The sequence below is a fragment of the Morone saxatilis genome, unplaced genomic scaffold (assembly GCF_004916995.1).
Source record: "Morone saxatilis isolate NCDOM2014 unplaced genomic scaffold, NCSU_SB_2.0 Contig8, whole genome shotgun sequence".
Taxonomy (NCBI): domain Eukaryota; kingdom Metazoa; phylum Chordata; class Actinopteri; family Moronidae; genus Morone; species Morone saxatilis.
The window spans coordinates 16,245,032-16,257,854 of record NW_023340257.1 but is presented as its reverse complement, the minus strand read 5'-3'; the positions used below and the strand labels follow the sequence as shown (position 1 = coordinate 16,257,854).

Here is a 12,823-nt window from a genome sequence, read left to right as displayed (position 1 = left end):
AGGCCTTTAGAGTTTAATTCACTGATGGCCAAAACGCAGTCTTTGGGTGATTTGTTACCATTATTGCCCATTTGAGGGTGGTTTGCAGTGTCAGTCAAATAGGTATTGTACCACCTGCATATCAGATGCATATATAAAATGTCAAATTATGGTTATTCATTAGTTTGACATTCACGATCAGCACAATTCATCTTCTAGAGGATTTCAAAAAGGTTTTGTAAGCTGAAGAACTGAGAAAGTTGTGGTTGGGGCATGGTTTAAATCTTACAGACTGGCTGTTTTATCTTGAACAGGCAAACTGAATTCTGGGAAGCCAATAACATACATTCAGTTCCCATCAGGTACACCTAGTTAAAACTAATGCAGTATAATACAACAGTCCTACAATAAATCCTACCTCTGTGATTATAATGTTCAGTTTTTAATGTTCAATTGTTCTAGTGATCAATTTTATGATCATTTTGGAGGATGAAGTTTGCAGTGCTGTTGAACTGTTTTGCATTATACAACGACATGCTTCTGTTTTTTTACTCTACCCTCAATGATATAAATGAAGCACAAATAGAAACGCAACACCACAAACTGCAGTTAGGCTGTAACTCAGTACAGGTGAGCACAGGAGAAGGAGAAGTTCAATCGTTATCCTGTTTAAGCATCTACTACCGTATTAACATCTACCTAAAAACACCGGTGTGGATGCATGCCGTCCCCACACCTAATGGCATTTTTAAATGGCCCTGTGTGGACGGGATCTAAAGTGAAAACCTGAAAATCTGTTAAATTTGAGGTGACAGTATTTTCACATAACAATATGTATGAAATACAATGCCATGCCTTTGGGCAAACGTCCAGAGATAGATAGTGAGTATGTCGGTGGTGGAACATAGAAGTGTTGCCGGTTCCTACTTAACATGCAAGTGCCAGCGTTCAAAATAGCCCCTCTCTCACAGTCTCTCGTCCCCTTTCCCTGCCATTTCACACTGCTGTGCTGTGGATGGTGACAGCAGCGTCATTCACACATGACAACTGACTGCCTGGCCGGATGGTCAGAGGTTGGGCAGAAAGGCTGAGACTGCCTCTGCTGCTGTGTGTTCCTGCAAGTCTGGAGGACAAGACGGAGCGGCGGGGAAAGGAGAGATAAACCAGCAAATGTCAGGAGGGAAGCTTTATAAACGGATGAGTCCAAAGGTTTGAACTACTACCTAAACACGTTTAAATCATACTGTACCAGCATGGGTCTGCACGAGGGTAGTGGGTCAAAAGTTAAGTAAATTTGTTGGCTCAAGAACTGGCAAACGTTTGCAGGAGTGTAATTATGTAAAAACCCTAGAATTGATTCCAAGTTGGTGCATGCAGTTCAGTAATTAAAAAAAACACACAATGCGGCAGAATCTGACCAAACTACAATATCTGTAACGCTCAGGCTTCCTATAAATACACACACGACACCAGTCCACAACTATCCTTCGCGTGATTGCACTCATACAACATGGACCAACCGTATTTTGTTCGTTTGCACGTCACTGCAGACACAGCTGCTACATCTGGACAGGATATAATATCACAACACGTCTATGTTGACTTCATGCCTTTAGCATGGCAAAACATTATAACTGAGCATCAACAGTAGCCTTTCTGTTGGTGTGATAAACTATGATGATGGTTAAAAAAGAAAGAGCAGAAAACAGAGCAGCCATTTTAAACTATCTCCCACATGAAACCAGGCCTGCATCTGAGAGAGGGAGAGAGAAAGCTGCCAGACCAGATGGAGAGTGACATTATGAGCGAACAACATTTGTATCCTCTATTTTTAAATGAGGGGGCATTTTGTGAAATGTGTAGAGAATGTAGGTAATATTTGTCACTTCCAGCCTCCTCGGGACTGATAAGAGAGCAAGGAATTCCTTCTTGACGAGGACAGAAAGAGTTGGATTGATTGTTCAATGTCTACTCTAGCATTTACTCCAATCCCCATGTTTGTTGACAGAAATGACCATGGTTTAGTGGTACAATGCAGACAGCCACAAGGATAAAGGGCAGGGTTCACCACAAATGAAAGATTGATAGACACTTCTTTCTTATATTTACAAGACAAACAAAAGGTGCATGTGAAGCATAGACAGGCAGAAATGCATAATAGATGACTGCACAACCTAGACTTAGCCCAGAGGGACGATATAATCAACAGGTATTAAGGTATCACATAAATATCTGCATCTGCGTCTATTGTTGGATGGAAAAAAATATAGCCCAAGATAGAAAAACTGCTATTTGGAAACAGTATCATTATGACATCGTTTATCTAGCAGGTGCCAATGTTTACCATGCTTTGCAACACCTGAGTAGCTGCTGTCAGCCGAGCAGATGATGGTGTCCAGGCTGCTGATAGGTAGGGACGTTCCACTTAAGCTTTAACTTGTTTTGAATACCAAGTTCTGATAAAGTATTTACACTACACAGCTTTACATTTAAGTACACACTTCAAGGATAGTTAGTTAAACTGAATGTGGGTATACTATGGTGTTGATGACATAATAGCATCTAAATCTGACAATGATTTCTCAAATTTAAACAAGGTTATCAGCTATGAATCTATGACTGCTAATATAAAAATAACACTGACCACTGATAAAATAAACACTGAACCAACATGCAGACTGATGAATCCATTTTAAACTTTCCTTACAGACTCTTTGCCTTTTTCCTTCTCACTGATAATGTGAACACTTCATTTCTTCTTGTGTTTTCATGGAAAATGGGGTGTTAACAACACCTACATGACAGCTGACATTACCATCTGACATTTGATAATGTTAACTCGGCTGATTTAACGCTCAAATATTTGCAACCATTGTGCTCCTAGTGGGATGAAAAAGTATCACGGCACAACTAAATGTAAAAGACAAGTGTGTGAGAGGACATAAAACACTGTCAACACACTAACGGTCCATTTATCAAATATCGTGCTTTGGTCAGATGACTTCAAAAGAGTTGATTGTTTCTCTTTTATTGGCCTTACTGGGCCCAAAAACCTAATACTGGTCTGCCTCTAGCGCAAACTGAACTTCTAGGTTTTCAAAGCCTTTGTCCATTCTGTACGCTGAAAGCTTTGCTTATCAGTATGTAACTTGGTCCACAGCCACAACACATAACATTTCATGGGTCACAGAGCCTCTAGCAACCTGGTGCCAAGTGGGTCTTGGGTCTGATGACATGAGACGGAGCTGCACGTAGGCCAAAGAGTTTGGTCGCTTGCAGAATAAACAGTCATCAATATGAAGGAACTGTCTTGCCCTGCAAGTAGTAGGCTTTACCTTATTTGTACAGAAAGCTGTATTACAGTAAGACTGTAGAACTTTAGTTGTAGCACTGTAGTGCTCCATTATTCTCTATGTAACAATCTTTCTGCATTTTAGTGTGTTTGCAGTCACTGATAAGTGTGATGAAATGTGTGACTTAGCACATGCTTCCAGTGTGATGCAGTGCTTTCGTAACGACATGCTTTGCTGATACAAGCCCAATCTGCAGACTGAATCGGCCAGCCAGGGAGGAGAAGTGAAGGGAGCAGGGGAAGCAACGCAGCATGTTGGGAAGTTGAGGAATCTCAGGATATGATGTAGTATTTGCTCAGGCCTGGAGGGAAAGAACAAGCGCCCCTCAAGTCTCGACAGGGAGAGGGGAAAGAAGAAAAAAAAGAGAAAGGAGGAATGATCGTGAATGATTATCTAACTCAGAACAAAATGACAGACATGTTTTACTACTTCCTTTATGCTGGTAAAGAGTACGTCGACAAAATTAAACTTGAAAATGCTCTATAATATTAAAAGGTAGCTCCAAGAAGCCCTATTTTGTTGTTTTTTTCTGTAAGTTTTAGTCTCACACATTGTCTGCTAGCTGATACGACTAAACTGGACGTCAATTCTGGAAAAATGAGAGTGCCCAGAAAGAAAAATAAATATGACACCGCAGCTGCCTACTATTGTCCCCCCCCCCACCTCTGTTCCCCTCCGAACCCCGGGGGTTTATTTTGAATGGCAGCGCTCTACACTCCATGAACCTAACTCCTGTTCAGAAGCACATTTCGTGAGAGCAATTAGAGCCGATATATGTTGCTTTGAAATTGTTCAGTACTTGCCAAAGAAATTCTTCCCTCTGCTCTTACAGCCGTAACTCATACTGTGCACGGAGGAAGCTCCAGGCTCTGTGAGCTCAGGCCCAGTTCACTGTTCTCTGGGTCTCTGTCCTATGTCATCTGTCAGAAACGTGACACTGGTTCGGCAGATAAAGGGTCTGGATAGATCATGGATTTATTGTGGCAGAGTGCTCTTAACAAAGCACAGAGAGCCTTGCAGAGGGATTCAGATATATTTAATTTCCTGGACTTTGTCTCAAACACACAGAGAGACACACTCAGATGTCTGTCTCATGTGCGAGCATGTCCTAAAGATGGATGGCAGAAGCAGTACAAAGGTAAAGATATCCAGGTGAACGTCAAAAGGTTCAGGAAGTTCACCAATGAGACATTAGTAGAGTAAAAAATGTTACTAGAAGCCATTTCCAAATTCAACACATAATTAGGAGCAATTATTTATTAAACCTCGTGCATACAGTAATTATCAGGCTGTTAGATGTTATTAAATAGTTTAAAGTGGGGGACTACATGTTTTTACAACTTATTAACATTTAACTTGTATGTGCTCTCAGTTTTTAAATGACACATTAGCCAATTCAACCAACCATAGCCTGACAGAAAGTCTTCACTACAACATCACCAGGGACGTGTAGCTCAAACTCCTCACGGTATTTGTGACAATAAATAAAAAAGCTGCTGCCAACCTAACGTTCCAGTAAAACAGTAAAATCCTGTTTGTGAGTACTGTAATCCTTTGTGCGGTGGTCTGCCGTCTGATAACATTTAAACACTTTCCTTGTAGATCAGATTTCATATCTCACCAGTATGTAAACAACACCTTCTCACCGACTGGTCCTAATCCCCTATAAAAGGGGATCCTCATGGATGTGTCTCGACTAAAGTGATGTAAAGGGGACACTTTAGTCGAGACACAGGCGCTGCGGTAGCGGTTTTCCACGTTTTCAAATTCCATTTATAACAACCTGTGTCAATCTCATCCACGCTTGTTGGCATTTTAGTGGCCTTTTGTCCTGACACCGGTGCCGGATTATGTCGTCTCTTAATTCCACCTAGAAAGCTGGCTCGGTTGTTTTTCGCACCCAGGAAACTGCTGTCACTGTACACAACTGAAGATCTAGTCTAAACAATGAGAATAAAGAATGTATTAAAATTTTTCAAAACATAAAAGATTATAAACAAAATGACTTCAATCTGATCTCATTACAACCGTTCTTGGAGTGAACTCTATCAAATTGTTGAGAGCTTGAATTATTATTGAATTATAAATGATTATGAAATATTATCTGATAAACGTACGGCAGTGTTTTCTCTTTCCCTCCATTAAAAACAGAACATTCTGTATCATGTGATTAACTTCCCCGCCATCCACTGTCTGTCTGAATCAGTATCTACGACACAATCAGCTGGACCTTTGGAACTTAAATAAACTACATGATAAATGTGCTGTGATAGAGCGCACACTACAGTCATCTGGATACTTAACTGTTCCCAGTGCCAGTGGTTTCATAAGGTCCCAGAAATCTTTGCTAACTGGGTTGGAGACTTTGCCCCCGTGGAGTCTGGCTAAAGATATTTCATGTCCAGTTTACTATCAGCCTGGCATGTGCACTGTAAAGGCACTGTAAGCCGAAACTGAAACATTTGGAAAAAGCAACAGGGTTATGTGACGAGTAGTAAGGGCCATGAATGCTACAAACGTGTAAAGTGGGTAGACTATGATTTATAGTTTTATGTAGCTTAATGTGAAAGGATAAGTGGGGAGAAACACAAGTGTCTTTCTGAGTGGCTGTCTGACCAATCGCCGGCGTGTTAATAGAACAATTTATATGCAGCTGAACACGAGGCAGTGCATATTAACCTTGCTGCTTTTGTTCTTCTTTCTACACCCCCTCCCCCATCTGGACATCTCGCATCACTGACCCTTGCCTTGGCCTGGCCTACATTTTTGGATTTATACATCAGGAAAAAGAACAACAACAGGACTCTCACTTGCTTACCTTTAACACTGCGCAGGTCACAAAGACACTCTATACCACACGTCTGCTGGTATACAGACCACTTAAACACAAATTTGGCATCTTCCTCAGACTGCAGCCGACTGTAACTATGTGGACTGCCGTCACAGTACAGTGGGCAAACAGCAGTTCTCACACCATGACAGTAGGTCTGCTTATTAATGTCCATTGCCCACGCCAGATGAAGGAACATGTGAGTCATGGTCCGATTATACATGACTTCAAGTTCCTCCCAAAACAAAAAAAAGAATGAAACTTACTGTATACTAACAGTATAGGTTGGCATAAGAGTAAATAGACTGCAAAAACACATAATAGAGACCTGGTAATGGCAGATAATCAATAATATTAGACTTGAATCAGGTCTGTGGACCAAAGAGCCAAGAAAAAGGTCACTGGGGCATCCTTCTATTTTCTCTTTGGTTACTGGAGCACAATGACTAATAATCCAATAAAAACTCAGTCAGTAACTCAGAAGCTGTCAGTGGTGGCATTTTTAAATCCAAATTGAATTTCAATGTATTGATCTTTACTCTATGCAAAGACAAAAATACTTAATTTATGGTTTTGCACATCATTTACATTCATGCACACTGGTTTAGAGTAATGCATTGCTTTCTAGCTTGGGAAAAGTCACTTGTCATTCTGTTGCAAAGCTGGAGTTCCTTATATCAACACAGTAAAGGCAGTGCTATATCCTGCACCAGCTTCCTTTGGACATGTTTTCACTGAACAAACAGGAACCTAACTGGTAAAATGGCACACCTCAAGGAGTGGTGGGATCCATGCACACTGTGGCACACAGCACAGGCGTGGGCCTATACTGAGATATAGGTGAACTTCAGCTGCTGGTGCAAAAAGACAGATTATGTGATTATGTTTTTGACTATTTAACTAAGAAACAAACCTCTGTTTGAAAAAGGGGCAGGGGCTCAGGTGCTGCCTGAGGACTAAAAAGGACTGTAGCGTGACCGTGCAAGAGAAAGAAGAAAGACACAAAAGAACATTCCTCTTAAAAACACACCTCTCGCGTACGTATCAACAGCCATCATCGAAATCACGTTTTAAACCGACTACACGTGGAACGCTGAACTATGACTGGGCACATAACGGCCTTCCAGATATCCTACGAGAATAAACCCTGCTAAACCGTGTTAAAAAGGGACACGTTCATGCAGGAACAACGGACAAGAAGAATAAATAGAAAGTCATTCACACCTACAGGCATGCAGAAACAAACACACAGTATTACCATGCCTCCAGGGGTCCTTGGGCTCCACTGCGCCGGACACAATATCCTTATCTGATGGAAAAGTCACCCTCTTGCCACTCTGTTTCTGTCTATCGTCCCCTTCCTCCACCGTGGGGTACAGTCCAGCCGGATCCGTGGCAACAGCCTCGGTGATGCTCGTCTTTCTGCCATCTGACGGGCTCTCTGCCGCGCTGTCGGCTGGGACATCCTGAGACGTGGAGTCAAAAGCATTGTCTGTGAGCGATGGGACGTTTGTCGATTCAGCCTCCAACACCCCACTCTCGTCGAGGCTCAGGTCCACACCTATGTCCATGTCCCCACCTTCATCCCCTTCCCCCACAACAAACTTTGCGGGTTCAGTGTCCTTTTCGTCCTTCATTTTCTCTACCCCGATATCGCCCTTGTGCTGCTCGTCATTAGAGAAGATCAAGTCAGTGGGGTTCACCACGGCAGGGCTGTCTTGGGCACTGCTTTTTCTATTTCCATTGACCTCATCAATTTCCAGTGTGTCTTGTGCCTGGTGGTTGTCCTCCTCAGTTGCCTGAAGGTTGTCAGTGAGCTGAGGCATCAGGTACGTTTCAGAGGCCTCTGTGGGAACGCTGTTTTGTTTTTCTGTGTTGCTGTCCGTCATCAGTTCAGAGATCCGGGGGGTGACCCCTTCTGTGCTGTTGGTGGTGTTGTGGTCATCGTCCACGTTGCTTTTTGTCTTGACATTGCACAAATCTAGACACTGCTCTTCGATATTCATGTTTTCATTTCCAGTGAAAACTCAGTCTTTAACTGTGCCAGACAGCCTAGATATTGAGTTAAACAGTGACTAGGAACCAACGGACATGGAGAAGCCTGTCTCTAGCCTCTGTCTCACAACAATATACGTAGATGTGCACCTATCCTGGTCCTTTAATGATATATTCATATACTCACTTATATTCAAGTGCAATCAGAAAATGTTACCTCTATTTTTTTGGACTGGTTTGATGTGCTGGGGTGGTGATTTTAAAGATGTATAGCTTTCCCAAACGCCCAAATCACAGGTGACTTTGGCGCATGCCTTAAAAAATGAGCTTATTAAAGTGCAATTTCACACAAATACCAATACAAGAAACGCGTGATACCTATGTGAAATAGATACTGTTTCAGTAATTATTTATATGCCAAACTGGGCAACTTTTTTTTTTTTTTTTTTGCTCAACTACCACCACTTAACAAATCCCTGCCAACCAAATGGGAACCGAGGAAAAATGCTCAGTGGGTCGTCCGCACATCGCCAGCAGTGTTAAAAAAAGAGCACCGGGGCAGTCAATTGAAGAGCCTCCATTACACTAGCAGACTGAGCTCACTGCCCGACACCAAACCGATTCATCTGCATGAAATTGAGCGAGCCACTGTTAGCTGGGTTGCTAAAGTTGTTGCCCAACAATGACATCCAGGCCCGTGTACGGTCGCATGCCCGCTGCTTTGCGTGAGCCCGTCGGTCCGCCGCCGACAAAGTCCATTCTTCTGAGTCAAGAAAAAAAAAGAAAAACAACAAAAACAAACGCCAAACACTATTTTCCGGCTGTGTCTCTCTGGTCTCACCCCCTCTGTCGCGGTGTAACTCGGCTCACATCACAACCCTCGACCAGCGGCAGCCGGATACAAGAAAAATACAGCAGGCGTCACACTCCGAGCAATGGGCATGTTTTCCGTGGCTAACGTTAGCGCCGTGCCGTGCCGTGCCGTGCCTACACCTGTGGCTGCTGGTAGTGCTAATTGTTACGAGTTTATGAAGGTATCCCGACCGCACGGGTCTCGTAGGTGTCTCCGTATCCGGGAGGAGTAGGTCGGACCTGTTTTTGACCCATCCGCTAGCTTGTTGAAGTCCCAACAACTGTTTGTTGTCCACACGTCTGACGTCAGCACGTCGTTAGTCACAGGGGTACGTTCAGCGGACGCAGTGTTACAGAGGGTTGCGGAAAAAAAAAAAAGAGGTAAGAGGTAATGTTAGGTTACAGTTATTGACAGTATATATATATATAAGGTAGTAGGTAATATATACAGTATTATAATTATACTATCCATAAATATATATACATATATATATATGATACATACATCATATAGTATATATTAGTAGAGTATAGTCTATACATATATTATATCATAGTAGATAATATATACAGTACTATATACACGCGTATAGCATACATATGTAGTGAAGTATGATAAACATAAAATATGATACTATTACCCATACTGGCAGCCTCAGGGTATACTAGTATCAGGTATATATACAGGTGTATATAATACACCATAACTATTTACTATACATAGGTATATAGCGCGTGATTATATATATGATGTATACGGTACGTGGTAGTATATTACGTATATACATAATGACTAGATATACAGCCGGTGACAATACAGTGACTATGCCCTATACACCGTAGTAAGTATATACGACTAATAGGGTATATACTACAATGCAGTATACTAAATAGTACATATAATATATATACATAAATATATATATACAGTAGTATTACTGATAATAGTATACTCATATACTATACATACAAACCTGATATACTATATAACATATACGATAGGTATACATATATTAATGAAATACCAATATACTATTAGGGATTATATACGTATACATAGTATATATCATAATATACATACCTATATAATACATATATGAATATATATCATATAATTATATATATACATATATTATATAGTATCATATTACATATCATATAACAATATATACATACGATAATATACTGGTATATAATATATAATATAATATAATACATATAATATACAAATATTATATAATACACAATATATAATATACATTACATATATATATATATATGTTACAGCACACAGGTAATTAACCAATACAGTGTTTTTTTTCAATTGTAATCTTTCAACTCCAAAAGATATAATTGACCTGATACATAAACACATTATTTTTTTTTTTTTTAAAAGTTTATTTTTTGTTGTTGTGGTATCTGATTGTTTTTGCAGTAAATTTGAGAGTTCTCACTTAAGTGGAAAGATAAGCCCATATAATAAATTCCGCAGTACACCATCTCCAAGTATTAGTATCTTTAAAAATCAATATGCATGTTGGTTTGAGTGGGGTTTAAAAAACCCAGGGTCCTTTAAATGGGATGCAACTGTTCTAAAATTTTTAATAATTTGTGCGCTACTGGACACTTTCGGTTTTAAAGTTTATAATTTTAAAATTGCATGATTCTCAGATTAAAGTGGTACTGCAAAATAAGATTGAACTAGATTTGTACAATACAAATGTGGCACGCTGTATACAATTTGAATTAAGGATGTTGAAAACTCAATAATAAATTTGATCTAAATATCTACTAAATGGAGCATTTGTTGTTTGCGTTACATTAGAAATGTCAGGGGATCAGCTGAATACTTATATGCAAAAGTATCATATGAATACATATCTATGAAGCTGTGTCCTTTAGACAGTTTAAGTACAACTATAATTCAAACATGGGAAACCCTTCACTTTGGGAACACAACACTGCCAGGGTCAACATTTTGCTGACCTGTGTCACAGATTTCTAAAGCTAATTGGAAACAGTGTCAGGCATTTCAGGTTCAAGTGCTGTCAGCAAGAACTTCAACCATTAGCCAATCAAATGATGTACTTTCACAATTCAGCAAACAATTTAAAATGTAAATTAGGCTACAGAAGAACTCCTGCTGCAATAAGTGACACATTACAATTATCTGAGCACTTTTGGCTGTGCCGTTATCTTGGATATGACTATTTAGCAGATTTCTTCCCTACAAGACATGAGCCTTACCAGTGTGGTGTGATTAAGGTTCTTGTTTTCGCAGATCATGAATGTTGAAGACAAACCTTCAGCAGTTTAAGTTGCCAACAAAAAGGTGTTGAGATTGAATAGTTTATTCTAGGGTAGCCTTTTGGGCTACAGTCAAGGTTTTAGCAGTGTCCATTAAACAGTTTGCCAGCCTCATTGGCTGATTTACTTTTTAGGAGTATTGTATGGATGGTTCGACATCTACAGAACAGGTCGAGCAAACAGAAGCGAAAAATGTAGACCTGAAATTTACAACCTGTACACATTAAGCTCACATGCACGAGCGTGTTTGACTGGTTTAAAGATGGGACTTGTGGTGGACCTGTAGAGAAGATAGAAAGCGGCCGTCACTCTATATTCCTCAAAAAGAATGACATTTCCTTGGCTACAGGAAGCAGGAAATGAAGCACGTTTCCGTAGCATTCAGAGAAATTTTCCCAGCTGCCGCAGGACACATGGAGCACTGGAAGTACAGAATTTTCCCAGAAAGAATACAGATTGTAGTACCTGGCTCCAGTATCAAGTATTCAAAAAATTACACCATTGAAAAACATAAGACTTTATTATGATAAAATTTGCAAAACTAAGATAAATCCACAATTAAAACTCTTGAGACTCAAGGTCTTTAGCAGTACTGTCATCCTTGGACACCTTGGTCTTCTTGGGTAGAAGGCTTGCCTGGATATTTGGGATGACGCCACCATCTGAGATCGTGACCCCTGCCAGCAGTTTGTTGAGCTCTTCGTCATTTTTCACTGCCAACAAGATGTGGCGAGGAGCGATGCGATGCTTCTTGTTGTCACGGCAAGCGTTTCCTGCCAGCTCCAGGATTTCAGCACACAGGTATTCCAGGACGGCTGAGAGGTAAACAGCAGCGCCATTGCCAACTCGCTGGGAATAGTTGCCTTTCCTCAGAAGCCTATGGATGCGGCCCACCGGGAAAGTGATCCCAGCTCTCGAAGACCGGGACACTGAGGATTTTGAAGGTTTGGGTACAGCTTTCTTACCACGGCCAGACATCTTTAGTCTGAGTTGTGAGAAATCATTTATCTCAGATTACACAGTAAAACAAAGTGACACATTTTAAAAGGTAATTTAATATATTTTAACTTTAGCAACTGCTTAAAATAAAGGCCTTTACAGATTTTGGGGTCATGAGGTTAAATGGCTTTAAGAGCAGCCTCTTGGAACATATTTAAACATTAGAGCCAACAACTTACAATATTAAATTTAACAAATAATAAACCCCTTAAGGGAAGAAACCACATCCAACTAATTAACACTCACCAGTATTCTGCACTTCTTTTAAGTGGAGACAGCAGCTACACACTGAAACACAGAATACTGCTTTTATATGAGTCAGGCAGCCATCGGTTGATTGCTGACACCTGGCTCCTCTGCTGCATAGAGTTACCTTGATCACCTACATTTGACAACGTTATGGGAGACCACTTCCTCTTCCTCCTCCTCCACATACATTGTACTGAGAAACACTGCAAGGGGAGACTTTTGTTTCTTGATATGAAGGAGTAACACAGTGCACTTTTCT

General features: G+C 40.6%; 2 protein-coding genes across 2 annotated transcripts in view; both read right to left on the bottom strand.

The window, feature by feature from the left end:
- The window catches only part of ppp1r37 (protein phosphatase 1, regulatory subunit 37), a 42,200-nt gene extending 32,882 nt beyond the window's left edge, over positions 1-9,318 (bottom strand). Inside the window, exon 1 of the mRNA XM_035679557.1 lies at positions 7,421-9,318. Within this exon, the coding sequence (XP_035535450.1) occupies positions 7,421-8,168 (748 nt within the window). The 5' untranslated portion in view covers positions 8,169-9,318. The remainder of the gene's footprint in view (positions 1-7,420) is intronic.
- Positions 9,319-11,817: 2,499 nt separating this feature from the next.
- On the bottom strand, positions 11,818-12,604 carry LOC118341772 (histone H2A, sperm). The gene is made up of 2 exons (XM_035680144.1): positions 12,562-12,604; positions 11,818-12,301 (listed from the first exon to the last, which is right to left on the bottom strand). Exon 2 carries the CDS (start codon positions 12,292-12,294, stop codon positions 11,875-11,877), a length of 420 nt encoding a protein of 139 aa, XP_035536037.1. The 5' UTR covers positions 12,295-12,301; positions 12,562-12,604; the 3' UTR covers positions 11,818-11,874.
- Between the last annotated feature and the right edge of the window lie 219 nt (positions 12,605-12,823).